The sequence below is a fragment of the Lutzomyia longipalpis genome, chromosome 3 (genome assembly GCF_024334085.1).
Source record: "Lutzomyia longipalpis isolate SR_M1_2022 chromosome 3, ASM2433408v1".
Lineage (NCBI taxonomy): Eukaryota > Metazoa > Arthropoda > Insecta > Diptera > Psychodidae > Lutzomyia > Lutzomyia longipalpis.
In genome coordinates this window covers 28,762,374-28,784,864 of record NC_074709.1, presented here as the reverse complement: position 1 = coordinate 28,784,864, position 22,491 = coordinate 28,762,374, and the positions used below count along the sequence as shown (strand labels likewise).

The 22,491-nt window shown below is 35.3% G+C and overlaps 3 protein-coding genes across 3 annotated transcripts; 1 reads left to right on the top strand and 2 right to left on the bottom strand.

Moving 5' to 3' along the window:
• The first annotated feature begins 1,075 nt into the window (after positions 1–1,075).
• Positions 1,076–2,225, top strand: LOC129793667 (uncharacterized). The gene is made up of 2 exons (XM_055833839.1): positions 1,076–1,383; positions 1,820–2,225. The coding sequence occupies exons 1-2, from the start codon at positions 1,109–1,111 to the stop codon at positions 2,184–2,186; spliced, it is 642 nt and encodes a 213-aa protein (XP_055689814.1). The 5' UTR covers positions 1,076–1,108; the 3' UTR covers positions 2,187–2,225.
• LOC129793670 (uncharacterized) lies at positions 2,222–6,142 on the bottom strand. Its single transcript, XM_055833845.1, has 4 exons — positions 5,858–6,142; positions 5,715–5,774; positions 3,752–4,823; positions 2,222–3,586 (listed from the first exon to the last, which is right to left on the bottom strand). The coding sequence occupies exons 3-4, from the start codon at positions 3,951–3,953 to the stop codon at positions 3,291–3,293; spliced, it is 498 nt and encodes a 165-aa protein (XP_055689820.1). The 5' UTR covers positions 3,954–4,823; positions 5,715–5,774; positions 5,858–6,142; the 3' UTR covers positions 2,222–3,290.
• A 1,380-nt stretch (positions 6,143–7,522) lies between these two features.
• LOC129793637 (cadherin-89D) lies at positions 7,523–22,410 on the bottom strand. Its single transcript, XM_055833800.1, has 13 exons — positions 21,832–22,410; positions 18,584–18,701; positions 17,848–18,358; positions 15,574–16,905; positions 12,141–15,410; positions 11,176–11,296; positions 10,715–11,087; positions 10,581–10,649; positions 10,279–10,491; positions 8,769–8,927; positions 8,569–8,691; positions 8,140–8,492; positions 7,523–7,934 (listed from the first exon to the last, which is right to left on the bottom strand). The coding sequence occupies exons 1-13, from the start codon at positions 21,896–21,898 to the stop codon at positions 7,774–7,776; spliced, it is 6,870 nt and encodes a 2,289-aa protein (XP_055689775.1). The 5' UTR covers positions 21,899–22,410; the 3' UTR covers positions 7,523–7,773.
• Positions 22,411–22,491: the final 81 nt, after the last annotated feature.

The window sequence follows — 22,491 nt, the reverse complement described above, 5'->3', positions numbered from 1 at the left end:
GCTTTTAAATGAATTAAAAACCAAATTGGGATGAAGAAAAAGAATCCAAGGAAAACGGGGACAAAACGATCACCAATAAACCCAATAAATAATTTATCTTTCAGATCTTTCATTATTTTTTGTTATGGATGAGATGATTTTCTTGCCACAAAATAAATCGCCAATGATGTGCTAATTGCACTTCCAGGAATAGATTAATTAACTAAAAGCTTTGAATGATTAGATGGTGGAGTAATGATGTTTGGGAAATTTTACGCAGCGGAAAATTTATTTAAAAGAATAAATTAAATGTTTGTGATTTGCTAAATTAATCCTAAAAATTACAATCATGTGTTAATTTATTTCATTGTAAAAGCATGTTTTTGGCGATTTTGCGGGGGAGGAGTGTAAGATGGTTTCACACTGAGAAATTAAATTATTTCTTCCTCTTTTCCTTTTTTCTATCTCTAAATTAACTAAAAATATTTTTTCCTAAAAAAATCTGCTTTGAATTTCAATTGATTTAATTTCTAAGAAGATTTCCCAAGATATGAGCTAATAGAGGTCATTCAAGCAATGCTCCAGTGAAAATGGGATTAACTTGTGAAGTGATCTTCCTGCCTGACGAAGCGGAAAGGTCATTTGTGACCTTCTTCTGAGATTTTCCTGCTGTTGGAATTTAGTTCAAAGCCCTCAATGGCCATTCTTTCAATAAGTAAAAAAGAAGAATGTATACCTGTGGTCTGCATTACATCATAGCATAAACCACTCCAAGAGACGATCTGATGTGCAAAATTTAAGTGTTTCTGCGTTGCATAAGATTTGCGGTCTTGTGTGTGAATTGGGCGGCCTTTCACTTTCTGCACGACGCTCAAAAGAGGATGGTGGGGAGGCAATACTTACCTCAAGTTCAAGTTCAGACGTTCAACTGAAAGAGCATAAAAGAGCATTATGGCAAAAAAAAATCATGTCTCGGCGTCTGAGTCACCACCCAGAGGTGCCATACTAATTGGATTTCAGATAAGCCCTGGCTCTGCAGAATTACCCACCTAATTGGCATCTGACCTCTTCGCATGGTTGACCCAGAGTGAGTTCAGTCACAGCCTGAGAAAAGTCCGAGAAGGTCACAATGGCCAAGTTGTTGAGAATTTTTGTACTTTCAGTGATTCTTTCGCGCCTCGTTCAATCAAAACCAATTTACACCGCAAAATCTTTGGATAAGCAGAAGCTGGAGAACCGGCAGCTCGGGGAACTTGGGCAGGTGCTTCCAGGGCTTATTGGGGCTGGAATTGGGAATGCCGTGACCCCGGGAATTGGGGGGATTGTTGGTGGAATTGTGGGGCCGATTGTTGAGAATATTGTGTCTTCAGCTGTTGATAATTTGATGGCCAATTTGAAAGAAGAGTAAGAACCGTTTAGTTCTTGATTTTTTTTTATTTTAAAAATCTTTCAAATTGTTTGTAAATTTTTTGTGTAATTTGTGGCCCTAAGTCCAAGAAAAGGTACAAATTAAGTATTTTTTGTGAGTTTATTTTGTGAATAAATTCATTGAGATTCTTCACTTGAAATTAACAATTTCCGCTAAAGAAAAATCATTCTTAATCAAATCTTTATAAAAATTAGATAATTTACAGCATAAAATTTGAATTCTATACGCATATTTAGAACACTTTAAATATCTTCATCTTCAACGCATATTCATGCTATTCAAGCTTGATTACTGAATTTTGCGGAATAATTAGAAGATTTTTTTGAGGAGTTTTTTTTTGCAATAATTAGGATCAATTAGCTAAAAATTCCGCCAAAAATTAAAAACATAAAAATTTGATTTTTTTTGCAGAGAATCATTTTCGCGGGATGCTCCTGTTCCGTACGATTCATACGTGGTTAACATCCCTAAGCTGGGACCCTACGTAATCCTCGTGCCCAAAGTTCATGAGATTCCTCAGGAAGGGCACGGAATTGATCTTCACAGCGTTGATCATCACAGCATTGATCCTCACCACGGTCTCAGCAACAATGAAGAATCCTCCGAAGTTAAGGATCAAACGACTCTTCAAGATAAGACGAAGCTGCATTCCTTGATGCCGTCAATAAGATCATCAAATCACGTGCGCGTCATGCCGTACCGGCCGTTGAATTTCATGAAGACGAAGAGACAATCAGGGCCAAAACAGGTGAAACTTTTCCACCCAACGCAGAATTAGATAGCCAAAAAAATAAATAAATTAAGAACAAACACTTTTGCACAATAACACTTTTATTATCACATCTCTGCTCTGGCCGAGGCTCTGGCCTTTCCCACAAATCCACGTGCTTGTCTTGCCTGCCAGTCTTCTCTCTTCTTTTTAGGGGAAGAATAGAGCAACGGGGATGGCAATGGGATGAGGGTTGTAGTAGGGGTATGGTGGACTTCTCCGATAGGGGTAGCAGTTGTGGGGCTTTCTTACACAGTACGGAGCTCCTCTGTATCTTCTCCTGAACTTCCTCTTTCGCTGATTCAATGCAAAAGCCGCTGTAATAGCAGCTCCACTGCCCCCCGCAGCTGAAACTCCACCTTGATGAGGATTTGAAATTGTAATTGCTAAAAACTGCAGGATAGCAAGGATCACAACAATCAGACGCATTGTAGTAAATTTTTTAAAGAAGCTTTGAGAGATTATTCTTCACTCCTTGGGCGACAACACCAAACTGAGCGGAGCTGATCTTGAGCTAAGAAAGAAGCAAATCTCGAACCAATTAGCATGCGATGTGTAAACAATGAGAGAGATGCCCCGCATTGCGTTCTGGCCTCTTGACTCATCTTATTAGTGGCTTCTCTGTTTTGGCATAAGTTAGCGAAAGGAATGCCTCAATGGTTCTAATTGATCATCTGCAGAAAAACACATTTTTTGGCAATCTCGCCTGCCAGGTCCAAAGATGTTTTCATGCAAAACGCACTGTGTTTACGGAACCAGTGGTGTGTGGTTGCTAATTAGCAGGTGATCTGGTTAGAATTGAATAAATTGGACGGAGAAGAAAGAGAGTTTAGAGGTGAAGAATGGATTTAATGTGAAAGAATAATATTATGAGGTGGGTAATTGAAGGAATAATTAATTAAAGGCATTTCAAAGGCAGTTAATTCAAATTCAACAACCGTTAATCAGCCATTTTTTTCTCCTTAACTTTTGACGAAGAAAATCAGGAAGATTGATAGAAAAAAAATCATTTTGACGGAATAAAGAGCAGTCTATTAGGTGGTAATAATTTACAAAGGATTATGGGGAGGAAATTTTTGGTTGTGGCTGTTTTTGTGGTGGCAATTGGGATGTTTAGAAGAATCCACCATGATGGCCGTATCCGTGACCGTAACCGCCATAGCCTCCATGTCCGTAACCTCCATGGCCGTATCCTCCGTGTCCGTAACCTCCGTATCCTCCATGGCCGTGGTGTCCGTAGTGTCCACCGTGGTAGCCGCCGTAGTGACCACCGTAGTGTCCACCATGGTATCCTCCATATCCTCCGTAGCCGTGTCCACCACCGTAGCCATAACCATGACCATATCCATGTCCATAACCGAAGCCAGGACGGCCGTACCCACCGTATCCGTGGCCTCCATAACCATGTCCTGTAAATTATTAAAATTAATTTTATTCATTTCATTTTATTAAAATGAATATTTCTTAAAGATTTTTTAATTGAATTAAATAACTGAATTTAAAATTAAAAAAAAATCTTTTAAATAACTTTGAAATAAAGAGTTCTGTCAAAATGATCCTGAATTCATCCTTACCAATTCCGATTCCACCGTAAACCCCAATGCCAGCTCCAAAGCCAATTCCACGAGCTGTGCGTCCCTGTGCATCAGCTGGCTCATCAGCAGCCAACTCCAGCTCCTTGCCTTCAGCCTGCCTGTTGGTATCCTGCTGCTGTTCCTGAGCACTCACAAATGCAACGAGAGCCACAGCAAGTACAACAATCTTAAGTGGAGACATCTTGAAATTTTCTTCTTGCACTTCTTGAGCAACACTGGAGTATTTATATATTTTTTCACAAGAAACACTTGTCCACTTTGGCTGAGCGACACAATTTGATACTCCAACAAGGTGGAGTGGTTTCTTTTATATACCTGGTTGTTTCTTTTTCTTTTTCGGCAACAACACCTCCCTCCGCTGCTGCGCGTCCTTTGGATTTTTCATGCGGTAACCATTGAACTGATTTGCAATTTTTCCCCCCATTCCACCTTCCTTTGGATGTGGAGTTTATTCACCGACAATGATTGGATTTTTTTGGGGGGATCGCTGAGAAATTGAAAGTGGCTCACATTGTCGCCGGAAATTTTCTCATCGCGAGAATCTCTGTGGGCAGTCACCGCGTGGACCCTCTGTGAACCTTGGTCAGTGACATTGACTCCACCACACCACATCATCTTCTCTTCACCTGGTCTTTCACTCCTCACACACTGGCCACACGGATCATGTGGTGCGTGTGACTCAATTTTTGACACTCTTTCTCACCTTGCGCTGGATCATAAAGCATAAGAAATAAATACCTACATACAATCAATAAAAAATCAATCTCGCTGATTTCCTTGAACTACTAACTCAGAATTGTTTTTATTTTTCTTCCGAATGCTAAAACATGTTTTTTGTCTTCTTCTTGGCCTAAACTTGAGGCTTTTTCCCCCGGATTTTGTCAGCAGCATAGAAAATAAAGCAAATAAACATGATATCGCCAGGTGGGCAAGAGCACGTGCTACGCCTATCCCCAATGCCCATGATGGTGCTTGTGGTGGTGGTGGTGATGACCATGCCACCCATGATGATGCCCATGGTGATGATGATGATGGTGGTGGTGGCCCCATCCTGTGGAAGAAAACAAATCGAAAAAATTAGAAAAATTTTTTTAGAAAAATTTCCACTGTGAATTAATTTTGAGAGAACCGGAAAAATAAATTGCTTCTTAGTCATTGACTATATTTTGATTTTATTTACCGACCATTGCCTCATATTCTGCGTTAAAGAGGTATACCAATAAAATGTGAGAATTGACCCAATTTATTCAGTGGTAAATGGATGGAATAAAAAGTAGCATAAACAGGGAGAATAAAATCAATTTATTTTATTGAGGTAGGTTTGGATTCGTTGAATTTACATCAAGGGGCAATCAAATGGGTTTTCTTTGCTTCTTTTACGTTTTGTGTCTCTTCTGCAATGCTTTGTTTGTAAATGCAAAAAAAACCCTAATGAGTCATAGTTGAAAGTTTCTTTGACAAAATAAGCACGAAAAGAAAGATCAATTCGTTATTGAATAAAATTTAAATAAATTAGAAAGAAGTTTATTCATTCAATCAGAATTCTTGATGGCTATTCTTGAATCATTTTTATTGCTTAAATTAGCTCTTGCTTTCTATAGATCACGAGAGCCTTAAAAATAAATAAACTCCTCCCTGAAAAGCCTTAAACTTTAATCAAAATCAATTTAAATTAAATTATAACGATTAAATCTTTAATGTCTCTCATAAAAGTTCAGCATAAGAAGACTCTCCCACCTTTTTTACCGCAAGAAAAGGCCAACGCTCCATAACTTTACAATAAAAAAAATTCTCTTTGTTTTATTTGGAGTTCAAGAGCAAACTCGTGCGTTTATGCGTTCATCTTCGGAAGCAGACTAATTTAATTTCCGGGAAAACATTAAAACCGCAAAGAGCCCCCCATCAATTAAATAAATAAATCTAAAGAATTTGGCTACATTACCATGTCCATGGTGATGGTGGCCATGATGATGGTGATGGTGATGATGGTGATGATGTCCTCCTGCGATAAATTGTTATTTTTACGATGAGAAAATCATTTGAATACCGGGAAAACCCACAAAAATATGCAAAAATCCATTTTACCTCCATACCCGCCAACAATGATCCCAAATGGGGATCTCTTCATGCGTTCACTTTCTGCCAATTCCTCAACATTCTGCACGCGATCTTCGCCAAGTTCTTGCGGGTTGAGGTCACTCAAAGCATCTCCAAAATCTCCATCGAGAGGCAATGAATGGATGAAGAAGAAATATCCGAGGAAAAGAAAAAGGAACACCGTCACTTTCATTTTCAGCACGAAATTAATTTTGTTAAAACCACAAAAGCTCGAGAACTTCCAGCACAGCGACGTTCTCACAGAGAAATGATGAGGAAGTCCGAGGAAAGCAGGTGTTTAAGTACCCATCAATGAGCTTCTTCAGCAATTCTTAACATCATTAATCATGTTTTTTTTCTTTCTGGCGTTGAGGCTCGTCTGCAGATTAAAATTCACATCACGATGGCAAAAAAATGTGACTGCTTCATTTGTGGTTCTTGAAAGAGTTCTCGGGGAATTTTTCTGCACCCGGTTGTCAATCTTGGATGAATCTCGGATGTTTATGTTGGGTTTTTTCTGCAATTTTTTTCGTCCAAGAAATTGCTTTGAGAAAATACTTGATATTGTTGGTTTTGTTGCTATTTGGGTAGACGTTGAGCAGACTTATTCAAATTAACAGTGCATGGGTGGAATGTTAGAAGCTGCTGTGTGATTAGGGAGGTTTATAAAAATTCATTGAAGATTAGAGTTTTGAAATTTTCTTAAAGCTCCTCTTCTTTTTTTTTAATTAATTCCTAATTTTATTCTTTCTTAATTCTAGTTCTCTGTTCATAATTTCCAATAAGTTTTTTTTTTTCATAAAAAATCTTTAATCTTTAATCCCATTAAAGAAATCTCGCTAAAATTAACGTAAATGCTTCATTTTACCTTCCACACCCACAAGAAATTCAATACAAATGCAAATGACCACAATAAAGTTAAACTTTCAAAAGACAAACCCCTCGTGGCACTGTGATGGTCATTTATTTGAACTCTCGAGGACTCTGTTGTGACTCTCATTTTTCGCACCTGTTTCTGGGGATTTCCTTTCGTGGAGACTCTCTGGCTAATTTTAACACCAACCGCCAGCAGTTTTCAATAACTGAAGCAAAAGGAGACACAAAAAATGTAAATTGTAATTAATTAAATTTTTAATGGTATAAAATAGTGAGAAATTTTCCACTTTTAATCTATGAGGGGGAAGATCAATGTTTTGCCAATTCTCGGTAAACTCTGTTACAATGTTGATTGAGCTAATGAATGGGTACCTACCTGATCATTAGAATTTCTTTGACGGAGTTTTTTTTGTAGCAAATTAAGTCATTAAAAAAAACTAAGATACAGTGGCTGGATGAAAATGTACGAGCAGTGGAATTCTTTCTAATTTATCAGATGAATATTAATTAAAAACATTTTAAAGGATAATTGAGAAAGGAGTTTATGCAAATTCTATAAAACTTGTTAAAATTTAAATCTTTTCTTAAATAATTAATTCAAGGAAGACATTGTTAAAGAAAACTCGAGAAAAGTTTTACTTTCCTGAGAAAATTGCAAATTTTCCAGATGAAAGTTGAAGATTATTTTAATTTTCTTTGCGCATTTCATCACTTCTTTTCTTCTACTGCCATCTTTCATTTTAAGATTGTACTAGCCGTTTGTAAGAAACTGACTCATTTTATGCATGAATACACTGTACAAAAAATATATATTTCATTATATGTATGTACATAAATTTATTACATTGTAAGCATTTAGAAGTATAAAAAAATAAATTCTTCTTCAAACATTCTTTTTCTTTGAATTTCCCTCAATTTTCCCAACGTAGCAGTCAAAAAAGCTTTAAGGAATTTTCTTTTTAATCTCAATATAGATACATACATAGTACAAAAGTTGACAATTTTATTATTTTGGTCTGTTTTATTGGCTAACAAATTGAATTGTTATTCAGTATAAAAGGTTCCCGAAAGGTCATCTCGAGATTTCTCAGTCTCTCTTCAAGATCCGTCATTGAATTTCGAATATTATTTCCATGATGATTCCGCTGAAGTGGACCAGGTGAATCCTGTATTAGGTCATCCCTTACACCTGGAATGAAGGATTGAAGAAAAGTTTAATTTAAAGAAAGAATATAAAAATTGAATTCTAAATTGAAAATAAGGGTAGTTTTCGATTTTATTATTTGGAAATAATTTTTGTCACTAGATGGCTTTCAAATTCAGTGAGTCCCTCTAGCGGAGAAATATAAATGGCGCTATTTAAATTTTTAAGCACATTAAATTAATATACAAACCTGAAAAGGAATGTCTAACCCCTCTATTCTTGACATTGCCCGTTATTGTGAGACTTCGTCTGAATATGTGGGCTTTAGGGAAGGATGTTCTTCGTGATAATTGGCAATTTTTTAGGGAATCTTCATAGCTATCACTGCTTTCTTCTCCGCTGCATACATTCAGTTCATTGTGCCCACATTGACACTTATTCTTCCTTTCTCGATTCCTCTCAAGAAGTCGTGCATTGTGATCATCAACTGCCTGAATTTGCTGAAGCTGTCGTGATGGGGTATCGCTGCGTTCTCTCGATAAATCAAGCCCTGAATCGCGTCCACTGGAGTGTAATGAATGTCCTGCATTGTCTAAATTGTTCCTGAAATTTTAAAGAAATTATAAGGAAAAATTATTAAATAAAAATTCATTAATTAGCTTTTATTAATTTTTCTCACTGTTGATGTCCACTGTGGAGTTGATTGAAGCGCAAACAGCTTGTTTCATGATCAAGAATGTTGAAATTAGCATTAAGAACTGATTGTGGTAAAGGTACGTCAACGTATTCTCTCTGGCGTTCTCTACGTGATTTAAAAGAATTTTATTTTTTTTACTAAATAAATCAGTTCTAAAATAATTTTTAATGGAATTAAATTACCTGGAATTGGGGGCGTTGTAGTACTTCGGCCCTGTGGGAGGAAGTGGCGGTGGGGGCTTTTTGCTATTTGTTACATAAGATGTTGTTGACTTTGTGAGCAACGTACTACTACCTCCACGTCCTGCTGTGTAGCTCGCTTCTGGTGGCAAAGTTCTATGGCTATTAAATACATCTTCGTTTAATCATGAGATTAAATTTAAATAATTTTTTTTCTTTTGATTAATTACCTACTAAATACAACACCGAATGCGGATTTTTACAATGAAACATGTGATGATGGTGTTACTACAAAATTAATTACTTAAAAAAATAATATGTGGTGACTAAAAAACCTTTAAAACACTTCATAAAGTCCCAAAAAATTGAAGAAAATTCTTTTTTGTTTTTAATAAGTGCCTATTAATTTTATTTACGTGCTTTTGTTTTACATTTCACCTTTCAACCCTTATTTTCAACCCTCAGTCTTTCATCAATTTTTTAAAATAATAATATAATAATACATATTACTTTAAAGATATTTTTTATTTTTTTTAATACTGACTTTTTTCAGATTCTTTAAAAAAAACTCAACGATTATTTAATAATTTTCACAAAAATTAAATTAAACAGAAATGGTTCAAAAAGTATGAAAATTTAAGGAATTTCTTATTTATTCTGGAAATAACAATTTTTGTATTGATTCACGTTTAATGAAATGATTTAATTTAATAAAACTTTTAATGTATTTTTTAAAATTTCTTTAAAGAAGTTTTCACTTCAAAATTGCATTTTTAACCGTTCCTTCCTGTATTATGTTTTAATAATTACTGAACCATCCATCATGACTAATTAATTTTTGTTTTATTTTTGTAATTATGTAATTTTATGTTTAACATTTTAACGCATGTTTACTCTGTAAATCAATTAATTAATATACGTAATAAATATATAAATATGTATGAGTACTTACATAATGTACTGTGCTTTAGCATAAATGCATGAAGGGTTAACAAAAACAATGATTACCTGTTGAATTAACTTCAGTTAATGAAAGCCAAAATGGTGCAGTTTAACGGTGATTCCTTAAAAAATCTCACACTGTTTTCCATAAGATGTTAATGTTTCCATTAACTGTGTTCTCTATGTTTTTATTCGTTAATGTAATAACCCAAAAAACTATGAATTTATGAAAATTAATAAAGTGATACCTATGTATATATGTGATGTTATTTATTTCCTAAACCACATTTATGAGCAATTTAAAATTAATGTTCCATGAAAGTATGTAAGTTTTTTCTTCAATGATTCGGTTTTTATTTTAAACGTTTTACCAACAATTTAGCATATAATTAAAAGTAAATTAAATAAAACTTAAAAATACATAAAATAAGGTACATAAACAGCTTCAAGTTCAATAATTTGATAAACAAATTTTAAATTAAAAACCGAATTAATGAAAAAATTCTTTTAAAAACTTTTCTAGTCAACAAATTCTATATAATTCTAATCAATAATTTCATCATTTTCATACCGTTTATACCGTACACATAGAATACAAAATGCTGTAGTTAAACCACCGGCAAAAATCACAACAGCTAGTATAATGGATGCCAATTCGGGTCCATTAAGTGCACTAATACGCGTATTGGAATGAGTTAATCCATGGGCATTGTTGCCCAATTGTGTGAGCTCTAGCACGGGAATTGAGGGCATTAGAATTGACATGTCCACTGTAGCTACAGCTCTGAAGAATAAAGGTAGAAGAAAACAATAAATTTTATTATTTTCTCTAAAGAATTTGTAGAAATAATTGATGAAGAATATTGATCTTACTCTTGAAGATCCGCCATATCAATCACAGAATTTGATTTTGGATCAACAGCATACAAATAGACGTCAGTTCTAAAGGAAAATTCATTAAATTTTATCATCTAAATTAAGTTTGAATTTTTTCCGTTAAAACTTACGACTGTTCAGCTTTTCCCGTATGTGGCTCCAGGAGTCGGACACGAACATCAAGACCTGTTGCATCACTGAGTGTCTTTGTGAGGGAATCAACTTCCTTCTCCACATCAATGGGACTTCCGGCTAGAACAAGACGTACCTGCCGATGTTCATCGAGAACGTAGACAAATACATTTGCTATGGTTGTTTTGCCATTGTCACCACCAGCTAAATCCGTGGCTTTCACATCAAACCCGTAAACACGTTGATTGCTCTTGTTAACCGGGCCTAGAACGCGAATTCTTCCACTTACGGCATCAATCCCAAAGAGATTCGATGGCTCATTCAAGAGGGTATATCGGATTTCTGCATTTATACCGACATCTGCGTCTGTGGCTGTTATATTTTAAATAATTTTCATTTAATTTTATGTCTTTTTAGTGTTAAAAAAAATATTTGAAGGAGAGTGTCTAGTCCTACTTACCCAATATTCGTGTTACGGGGAAACCAAAATTAGCAGTATTCGGAATTACAGCAACAATTGGTCGTCCATTACCCATAAATACGGGGGCATTATCATTTTCATCGGTAACGCGAACGACAATCTGCAAGAAAAATTATTTGAAACATTAAAAAAAATATATTTTGGCGAAAAATTTAACGAATATCGATTAGAAAATGATTGCATTCTTTCAATAACAATTTAATAGACTTAAAAAAATGCGTTTGGCTGTCTTGAACATTTAAGGAATTCAGTCAGTTTAATTTGTAAAGGGACGACCGTGGGTGATGAATGGGATTTTTTAAAAAACAGATTTTCGGTCTTACTCTCGGCTAATTAGTTTTTATTTCTGGCCAACGTTTCGGACTATTTCAGTCCTTCCTCAGGGCAATCAATGGACAAAATTAACCACGTCAAGAAATAATCAAAAATTATTATTTATTTCTTGACGTGGTTAATTTTGTCCATTGATTGCCCTGAGGAAGGATTAAAATAGTCCGAAACGTTGGCCAGAAATAAAAATTAATTAACCGAGAGTAAGACCTAAAATCTGTTTTTTAAAAAATCTTAGTCAGTTTAGGTACAGGTTAAGATAAATTATTTTTAAGGTAGAAACTTCATTAAAAATTTGTAAATGGGCATTTTCCTTTAGGATCAACATTAAATGCTAGAATGAACGTCAAACGTTATAAAAGAAACGTCATACTTTAAAATTGCATAAATAAATTTTCAAAAGCAAATAATTCGATAGCAAAGACCGATTTTTAGGGATTATTAAATAAAAACTGATTTTTTTACACTCCCTTTTGTAAAAATTTGTAACGGCACTCACGATTATTTATTGAATAAATAATTTTATTTTAATAATTTAATTTAAGTATATTTTTTAAAGAAAGTTTGCAAGAATTTATCAAGAAAAATCTTAAAGAAAAATGATAAAAACTCACTCTTATTTCATTGTAATGCAACCCCCTGACTTTATCCCCCTCAACGGGGTAAGTCATTGATGCTGATGGTGCATTTCGTCCTTCTCTTGACAATCTATCTGCTCTTACTTTAATCTTGTACACATCCTGGGTTTCCCTATCGAGGGATTTTGTCAGCCAGAGTGTTCCATTGTTGGGATCAATTTTAAATTCGTCCATTTTGAGAATTTCCATTTCCGGTACAATTGACCACTTGAATGTATCCTTCCGGTACTGCTGTGATATGTTAACGTGAAGAATTGCAATTGGTGCCACGTTATTTTCCACAACTTCTACTTCGTAGTATTTGTGGGGGAAGAGATAATTATCTTCGGTATTTTCATCAAAAACTTCTTCTCCTTGAAGATTTATCAGGAGAAGGGCCGTTGAGGACCGCGATGGACTACCCAAATCTGAGGCAATCACAGTGAGATTTATGTGCTCATACCCGTAGAAGGTCTTGAATCTCGAGAGGGTTGTTATTATACCATCGCGCGAATCAATTTCAAACATATATGGCAATTTATTGTGATGCAACGAATACATTATTAAGCCATTCCCATTAACCACCAAATCCTTATCAACTGCATTTACTTGTTTTACAAATGTCCCAGGTTCTGTGCTACGGCTGAGGTATGCTTTGTAGATTGGGAGTTTATTGGCATTTGCATTTTGGGCATTTCCTTCCGTGAGTGTTGAGAGTTCATTGAGCTTTCGATCGGTGGTTTTATCATCGGGATCAAAGTAGAAAATTTCATCATACCCCGTGAATTCGGGGGAATTATCATTCAAGTCCAGAACATTAATTTCCACATCAACATACGAGGAGAGTCTCGTGTCCTTCTCCCCATTATCCATTGCAATTATTTTAAATTCATAAATTCCCTTCTTTTCCCTGTCTATGTTACCTGTAACGATTATTACACCACTGTGTGGGAGGACGAAGAAAGGGATTTTTTCATCTGATTGAATTCCATAAGTTATGTTGGCATTTTGCCCAAAATCCTCGTCAATTGCATCAACTTTCCCCACGCGAGTGTTGGAGTAGTGTCCCTCTTCAATGTCAAAGGAGTACCAGGATTTTAGGAAGATTGGGGCATGATCATTAACGTCCAATACTTGAAATCGGATCACGGTGTAATCAGCTAAATTTCCAATATCCTTTGCGGATATATTGAGCCTGAATTCTGTTTCAGCTGGCAGAGGTCGATTAATCTTCACCTCACCTGAATGTTTGTCAATGTTAAAGAACGGAGCCGTTGAGGATTGAACAACTTTTCCATTTTGATGCTTCTTCGTGGTGAAATCCTCCGAGACAATGTCATAGAAAACCTGAGAATTTGCATCAAAATCCTCATCAACTGCAGTCATTTTTATCAGGTACTGCCCAACGGGAGCACTTTCGAGGATACTAAAGAGTGGCGAGGAGCTAACAATCTCCTTCCTTGCTTGACGCTTTGTTGTACTGTTGTACGATCTAAAATGCCTCTGATACCTTTCATGCCTTGTGTAGTTATGCTTGATATGCCTGGGTGTTCCAATATGATACCTATCAACCATTTCCTTCATTCCATCCCTCAATGCTGAAGGATAAGGTGCTCCGTCTACTTTGTAATTTAGCGGAGGAGCTTTCTGCTTTGCCGTACCATTAGCCACAACGTTCATTTGTTCAACAAAATAAATTTCCATATCTTCCGTGTATTCGAGAATTTGAATATTTGTATTCTTGAAGACGGCAATTTTTTCAAACATCGGTGCATTATCATTGACATCTGCAATGAAAATCCCCAGTTTGACCTCTGAACTCAACCCTCCTGTGTCCCTTGCAATGATCTTAAGGTTGTAGAAATGATCACGTTCACGATCGAGAACATTTGGCCCACGGAAGGTGACAATGAAATGCGGTTCACCCTTTTGGGGCTTCTCCAGCGCATCAATAAACATCATCCGCAGACTCGCAAAGCTCTGCCCAATATTCATGGCATTGACAAAGCTACTATAGGAGTCCAGGAAGGTCCTATTGTGATGCTCAGTTGTCTCATTGACGTATTCAATTTTAAACAAATGACTCCCTTCGCCGTGAAGATGAACATTAAACAGGGCATTCCTGCCCAAATCAGCATCCTTCACAACAATGAGATGATTTATGAGGACTCTCGTCCCCAGGGGGCTGTTCTCATTGATAATTCCCATGTAGTTTTGATGATTAAACCTCGGTGCATTATCATTCTCATCATCAACATAAATCGTTACTTGATAAATCCCCGCGCCATTGATGAATCCTTTTGAATATTCCGCAATAACCGTCAATTTGTACGTATCCCTATCCTCCCGATCCAATCCCTTAACCGTCATTAACGTCCCATCATTGGCAATTGCAATTAAATCCGTAACATCCTGCTGATTTGCAATGAAGAACTTCAATCCGTGATTCCTACTCCCATTTTGACTCATCTGCTTGTACGTTTCAATGCCCGAATTTGAGCTTTTCCCATAAACAGCTCCGGAATTTTTATATTTTGGCCTGTAGGTTGATGGGGAAACTTCCGTTGTTGTTGGGAAAACATCATACCGTTGATTCTCAGCAGGTGCTCTCTTCCTTATCTCCTTCGGAAGGTAGGAACTCTTATTAGCGCCCGTTGATTCGTAATCAAATAACGAATATTTGCTATTTAATAAAGGATTCAAATTTGCATTCTTCCCCTTTCTCCCGTAATCCTCCACCCCCATTGATTCTTTCACCAAGAAATCTTCATCGAAGAAAATTGATGGTGCAACAGCAACGTAAAATGAGGTCTGTGATTCAGTATCGCGATGCCTTCGTCGTGATTTGGGGATTGTATTGAAGCTCGTGGCATTTTTGGTGAATTTCGTCGAACTTAGACGACGATCCTTGCGACGTGTAGGTGGAGGGCTCGAGGTGAGGGCAACAGGTGTCACGGTGACTCTCGTATCAGCACTACTCTTCCTCTTCATCGTGACATTCTTATTGTAAACCAATTGGCCAATAAGAGTCCCAGCGAGATTTTCCCGCACGTGAAATTCAATTGGATCTGCACTTGTGCCACGAATGAGGATTCCCTTCTCATCATCGGGGCTTACCACGTGGATTGTTACATTTGTAACAAGGACGTTTTTGCTCTCGGAAATCACCCCTTCGTCAATTTCAATCACCTCCCCACTTGAGGTTACTTGCTTTTGGGATTTTGATGATCTCCTTATTAATTCTCCGTAAGATCGTTCGGAAATGTACTGGAAAATGAAAGAAAATTCAAATATTATTTTTTTAAGATTGTTTTTTAACCGTTTTCTTGATTTTCTTTACCACTGAACTTCGAAAAAAAAAATCAGAAAACGGGCAAAAACGAATAGACTCCTTTACAAAGAATAAAATTAAATTAAATGAATAACTCACATGTGTGGCAACTGCTTCAAATTCATAGAAATTCCTCGTGAAATCTTCAAGATCTCTGATCACTGTAACAGTTCCTGAACGTTCCTCCACGGCAAATGGTACACCCTCTGAGTAGGAATGCAGGAGATCATACATAACTTGCTCCCCCTGTGCATCCCAATCAATGGTCGTTCGTATTTGCCCCACAGACGTGCCAACGGGTACATCGGCACCCACCCAAAATTCATATGGTGCCCCAATAAAATCAATTGATCCATCAAATGATCCTCGAAGGATTTCAATGGTTACCACGGCCAAGGAAAATCTTCTTTCCGATGGATTTGCCGGTTGATCACTCGCCTCCACGAACAGGGCAATTCTTCCGCGTTTTAATTGACCCGACACCGTGAGGGCCCCTGTTTGAGGGTCAATTTGAAAGGGGATCATCCCTGTTCCATGTGGCCTCTGGAGATCATACAAAATCAAACCATTTCTCCCCTCGTCGGGATCTTTAGCCGTTACGTGTCCAATGAGAAAGCCAAGGGGAGCATCGAGACTTATTTTGAATTCATACAAATTTCCCATTTGAAATTGCGGTGTGTTGTCGTTTGAATCCAAGAGAGTTATTTCCACCTGAACACTCCCATCGGAATTTTCCCGTGAGGAAATTTGAGGATTTTTCTCAACGGCAAGGACCTTCATTGTGATCGATGGCCTGGCTTCACGATCCAGCAATGCTTGGTTGCGAACTGTTATCCACCCTGTGCGGGCATCAATGAGGAAAGCCCCTTCGGGTTTTTCATTTGCCAACTTGTACATAAAATCCGCATTTTCTCCCTGATCCCGATCCGTGGCACTCACTTGGAGGACACTGAAGCCCGTTGGGAGATTCTCAACGATCGATATGTTGTACAGATCAACCTCAAATTCCGGCGCATTGTCATTCACATCGACAATTTCCACTTCAACCCTCGCAATGGATCTCTTGTGCGTGTTATCCCGCTGCCGGGCTTCCAGTTGCAGCACAAAGGTATTCCCCGGGAGACTTTCTTCCTCCAAATCAATTTCTTTTTCCAAATAAATTATTCCATTGGTGGGATTCACGCGAAATAACTTTCGCTCATTGCCAGCAATTATATCGTAGACAAGGGAGGAATTTATTGAATCCTGATCGTATGCTTTGATGGGTGGATTGAAGTACAGTGGGATCCTTATTGGTTTCCCCGTCAACGGTGAGAATTCATTTATTCGCGTACGATAGACACCTTCGGTGAATTTTGGCGGCAAATCATCATGATCTGTTACCATTATCTTTAGGGTTGTATTGGAAACTCTCACAGGAGTTCCGCGATCCTTTAAGGAATTTAGATAAAAAATTAATTAATATAAATTGTGAAGAAGTCTAACATGAGGAAGATGGAAAAGTTTTGCCTTCTAAAGGGAATTTATCTGTGTTAAAAATACAAATTCGGAATAATTGTGAAAATTCAGAAATTTTTAGATTTTTTTGGGATAAAACATTAAATAACATTTTTGCGAAATAAAAGCACAAAAATTTAGCGAAAAAACTTCATTCGAAATGCTTATAAAAATGCATTAAAAGCATGTCAAAATCCATGAAAAAAAATTAAACAATAATCGATTATGTTCAGAATACTCGGAATTATTCTGTTAAAATATGTTCAAATATTCCCCAGATAAATGCCCCGTGTTTAAATATTTCCTCACGATGAGACGACGGGACGGAAAGATCTTGTTTTTTATGAATTAATGGGCCTTATTCAGCGACCAAGAAACCCTTGAAATCTTTGAATTTTGTACTGAAATTTCAAGATTTCAAGCGAATTTCAAGGGTTTCTTGGTCGCTGAATCAGGCCCAATATTTGAGAGAAGATAAATAGTATCACACACTATTAAGCTTCAAAGAAAAATTTATTTAATGCCCCATTAATTTAATTTTTTATGCAAAATTAGATAACCATAAGGAAATGAAAGAATCAAACTTGTTTCTCTTTAATAGTAATCTTTCCGTCGCCAGACAAACAAATTTTTGCATATTTCACAAAATCAATGGTAAATAAAGGAAGCAAAAAACGTAGAAGATTTCGTGAAAGGCGAGAAGGTGGAAGAAGACAAAATTAATGAAATAAGACAAGTGAAACAATACAAGGGCTTTCACGAAATAATTTGCCCTTTTGTCTCTTAAACTTTCATTGTAAATTATATTTAAATTCCCATCCATGGTGGAAGAATAAATAATTTAGCTAATTACAAAAAGAAAACAAATAAACTTACAGATGCAATAATTGGAAGATCAAACGTACGGATTCCTTCATCGTAGTCAAGGGATCTCTTCAGCACAACCGATGGACGATGTGGGCTCTCGAGGGCAAAAAAGGGACCCCCCACGCCAAAATCTTGAAATCCAATTGAATACTGAACATCTGAATTTGGTGTATTCGGCTTATCACGATCAAATGCAGAGATTCCGTGGAAAATCGTCGAACCAATTGGGGTTGCTTCATCAACGGCCACGGCATATGGTAAATTTTGGAATTTAGGATAATGATCATTGATATCCTCAATGTACACTGTAACGGTCATGTAGGATGTTTGATCATCATTCCTCCCTGATGTGCTGCTGCACTGTATTTTAAATTTAACAAGATTCTGCGGTGAATCACGATCAACAAGATCTTCTAGTGATTTATCCAATAAAACTTGGATAGTTGTCGTATTGACTTCTCTCAGTCTAAAGTAATGGTGATCCGCTGATCTGTCCATACTTTTCAATATTACTGAATTCCTGTTTAAAAAGGAATTTTTGAAATTAATTATTATTTTATTTTGCTTTAGTTTTGTGCTAAAAGCTTCAAGAGAGATGATTTTCCTTACAACATGGCCTCGAAAAAATCCTCAGAGATTTAAAAAAAATTAAAAGGAAAATACTGTGAAGAAAATTTAATCAAAAATCATCTTTCTGAAAACTTTTTTTTTTGATTTAAAATATAATTCTTTAACATTTAATCACCTTGGATATGCACGAAGGGTAAGAACTTCCCCACCTGTCGGAAGGTCCTCTCTAACTCTAATAAATCGCACTCCTTCTGATTCGGATTCATAGCCCAGTCGTGAGTGAAAAACACAGGCTTAAAGGAATAATTAAGAAATAAAGAAAATTGTTACAAAAATGAATAAATTTTCACATTAAAAAATTTTAAGAAACGTTTACAGTTAACACTAATCGATGTTTCAGTGTATTAGCTAAACATAGAGACTAACTAGACACTGAAAAGTGCATTTTCATAATTTTATAACATTTTTAATCGAAAATTGCATACATTCTCACCCAGAGATTCTCATGGAATGGAGAAAAAACAATCTTCAAATCAATGAGATTATTATGTCAGCAGGTTGGGAAAATGTTCTCCTCAGAGATGCTCGAGCATATTTATGTCCCATTATACTCTTACATATAGTAAAAATATTTTCTTACGTTTCTCTCTTCGCTCAATAGCTCGCACTTTATTCTTTTGTGTATATAGTAAACAGAGAGGAATGCGTAAATTATATAGCAATTTTGTTTAATTTTTCACGATTAACTGAAATTGGTTTTTTAGTGTAAATAAAAGAATATTTTATGTAAGTAATTGTTCTAGAGGTAACATCATGACATTCTTAAAGAAATAAATAATTTCTTTAACCTATTTAACTCCCGTGAAGGATTTTCTTTAATTAGGGAAGGACACCTGTTCTTTAAATAGACCCAAAGTCACAGAAAGATTAAAACAGAATTGTGAGCATATCGCGAATTACCTTTCCCTTTTTTCCTTCCAAAGATTTTCCCACTATACTACATAACAAAGTATAATACATAAAAAGAGACGAAGAAGAATGTATTTAGGTATAATACATAGATACATAAATCTACAACAATTCACAGTAAATTCAAGCATAATTAAATTTTATTTTTACATCACTACCACATTTATTTTTATTCAAGATGACAGCAAATTGTGATGAGAACTTCTCAACTCCTCACAATTTATGTTGCTGCAATTCTTTCTCTGTAACAGCAGCGGGGAGAATTTCATTGATAGTTACAAAAGACATCAACATTATAAAAGAAAAACTTACAAAAAGCAATTTAGCATTGAAATTGATTTAAAAGAGAATTTTTGGAGAGAAAATTATTGAAAATTCTTCATTTTTATTCTCTTTAATCTATTTGAAATAATTTTACTAAAAAGCTCTGCCAGGTAGAGAAAAAAGTCTAGAGAAAAATTAACCAAAAATAAACTTAAGTTTATTTTATCAGCCAATCAGAGAGAATTTAATAATTCTTCTTTCACTAATTTTAAGATACTTCAAAAAGAAAATTTATCTACAATTATATTGCACTAGCAAGGGCTCATTGCATTTTGTAGAGAACAGTTAGGGTTAATTTTTTTCAGGAAAATTTCTTAAAGTTATAAGATGAAATTGTGCCAAATATTAGAACCGGAGTTCCACTAGAATGGTATTAAAGTAATATAAATTTTCACTAAAATAAATTGCTATAAAATCAACAAGAACAGCTAGCGCCAAATTAAATGTTATTTTAATACATTTTCTAGTAAAACTTTTGTTCTAATATTTAGCACAATTTTATTTTATGCTTTTTAAGAATCTTTCCTGAAAAAATGATGTCCATTCGATGGGAAAAAATACAATGTTCCCTTGTAAACTTCACCCACAATTAAACTTGCGGAGCTTCTTTGTAAAATTTCTTTAACTTGAATATAGCTCATATGTCCAAAACCTTAACTAGCTAAATACAGAGAGTAACGAAAAATTTTAGAAATATCTATCACAGCACAGCACATAAGACAAACCTCCATCTCTGTCATGTCTTAAGGGAATTCCCATTAATTATCAAGTGTGGGAGTTTTATCTTCTGCAAAAGTATAATGAAAAATAACAACAAGAAAAGAATGGTTTTGTAACACAGTTTTTAAACAATTGTGAGTCCTATATCTCATTAGTATTGAATACACAGAAGAAGAAGAAGAAAAAAATCTTCTGAATTTGCCATATATACGAGGAAATTTCTCATGGCGCAAAGACAAGCAGATGAGTCTTGCATTCATTTCAAAACACGTAATTTTTATTATCATCACTTGAGCTATTTCTTCTCTATACATTTTATGCCAAATTGATACCTTTCCAATTGCAAAGAAAAAATCTTTCAAAACTATTGCTAAACTTTGTATGAAAAGTATTTTTTCAAGCCAAATTGAATCCAGAGAAGGTAGTGAATAATGAGACAAAAGTTTTACTTGTAGAAAATATTCTTTTATAATTCATTTCCAAAAGCAATGGAGATTTTAATTTAAGAGAGATCTTTTCCACATTCAGCCGGCTGAATCCGAATAATTGCCTTTAATTTCCCCTCGAAAAATATTTTTAAAAGTTTTTTACGTAACCAGCTATTTAGTCAATGACCTGCAGTAATTATTTCAGCGTGGAACTAATTAATTATCTCATACGAATCCTCACTGTAATCTGTGAATTTAGTTTAAAGAGGAACTTGATTGAGAAATATTTTTAAAGAAAGAAAAATAATTTTCTTTTCCTCTCAAAAAACCCAAAGGTAGGTCGTTAAAAAAACCTCCAAGGGCCCCAAATTAATCCTCCCCCACTACTATATGTATTGAAATGCAAATTTATATATTATTTCGAATTATATGCGGATAAAGTCTGTGCGCAAAACAAGAGTTTGAAATGAAAAACTTTCACCAATTTTGAGACTATGAAAAATTCATGATAGCCTCAACGAATTTTTTTTTCGGGGGAAACATTTTCTGTGATCTGTTGGATCATATATGGTTGTCTGAATATACAAGATTAATTTTGCATTATTATTAGTTTATGTATAGTTTTATGTAGAGAGAAAAAATAATGTATAGAAATATAATGACCATTGACCATACAGCGAGAGAGATAAAAAAAATTTAAATAAATCGATGCTATTAGCAAACTTTCGATTTTCTTTTCATCTTATGCGTCAAATTGAAAATAAACGATAAAAAGCGCCTCGTGGAAAGTTCCAGTGCAAAGCTCTACTTGTAAAGGACTTGATTACAAGAAATAAGGGCCTGGATGGATCTTTAAAATCTCAAAAAAAGCAAGATAATTTTCCAAAGTAAACTCTAGGGAGATTATTTTATTTTTTAATTATTTTTCTCGTATTATTACAGTAATTCGTCATTCAACAGATTACTTCAGCATCACTCATACCTTCTTTAATTGAGGAATATTCCATTAGAATCCACAAAATTTGTAAAATAATCCATTTAATATCCATTTTGCGTTATGTTGATGAGTCCTGAGTTTTTCCAATATATTCCCTTTCGCAATAATAGATTTATGCTAAATCTATAAAACTGCTTATTTGTAGAAAATCATAAAACATAAAACATAAACTATCGCTGGAGTATTCCACTTTATTGCACACACTTATTGCACACACTTTTCTAAACAAATCTTTGATGTAACGGATTTAAGCACTTAAGAACCTCTCCTCTATTCTACTTATATATTTTATTAAATTTTTAGAAGAAAACACACACACGCAGTCTCTAGGAAAATAAAAACGGGGAAATTAAACTACATTTTTTCACCAAATCTTATGTAACACAATTAAATTACAATAATGATCTTTTTTGAAAATCATCACGCACCGTTTAATTGCACTAATCGATGCTTTCATTTAGATGGACAGAGAAATGCCTCGAATTTCTTGAGAGATTAACTTTTCTTGCAAATTCGCTGTGTGCAAGAGGATGGTCTGTGGCGTTTGAGAGGTGAACCGCAACTGAAAGTAACAGAACTCGACGATCATGTCTTTTCTCGCGAAGACAGACCACGCAGAGTCCCACCAAAGTCAAGCACACATAC

Bases quoted from the DNA above. Each gene is read 5' to 3' on its own strand.
- LOC129793637 (XM_055833800.1), bottom strand. From the start codon at position 21,898: ATGGATATTAAATGGATTATTTTACAAATTTTGTGGATTCTAATGGAA. The intron at 16,906-17,847 runs GTAAGTTTATTT...AATTCCTTAAAG, and splicing joins ATCTTCCAATTATTGCATCT to GATCGCGGAACTCCTGTGAG. The intron at 15,411-15,573 runs GTGAGTTATTCA...TTCATTTTCCAG, and splicing joins TTGAAGCAGTTGCCACACAT to TACATTTCCGAACGATCTTA.
- LOC129793667 (XM_055833839.1), top strand. From the start codon at position 1,109: ATGGCCAAGTTGTTGAGAATTTTTGTACTTTCAGTGATTCTTTCGCGC. The intron at 1,384-1,819 runs GTAAGAACCGTT...TTTTTTTTGCAG, and splicing joins ATGGCCAATTTGAAAGAAGA to AGAATCATTTTCGCGGGATG.
- LOC129793670 (XM_055833845.1), bottom strand. From the start codon at position 3,953: ATGTCTCCACTTAAGATTGTTGTACTTGCTGTGGCTCTCGTTGCATTT. The intron at 3,587-3,751 runs GTAAGGATGAAT...AATAATTTACAG, and splicing joins TTACGGTGGAATCGGAATTG to GACATGGTTATGGAGGCCAC.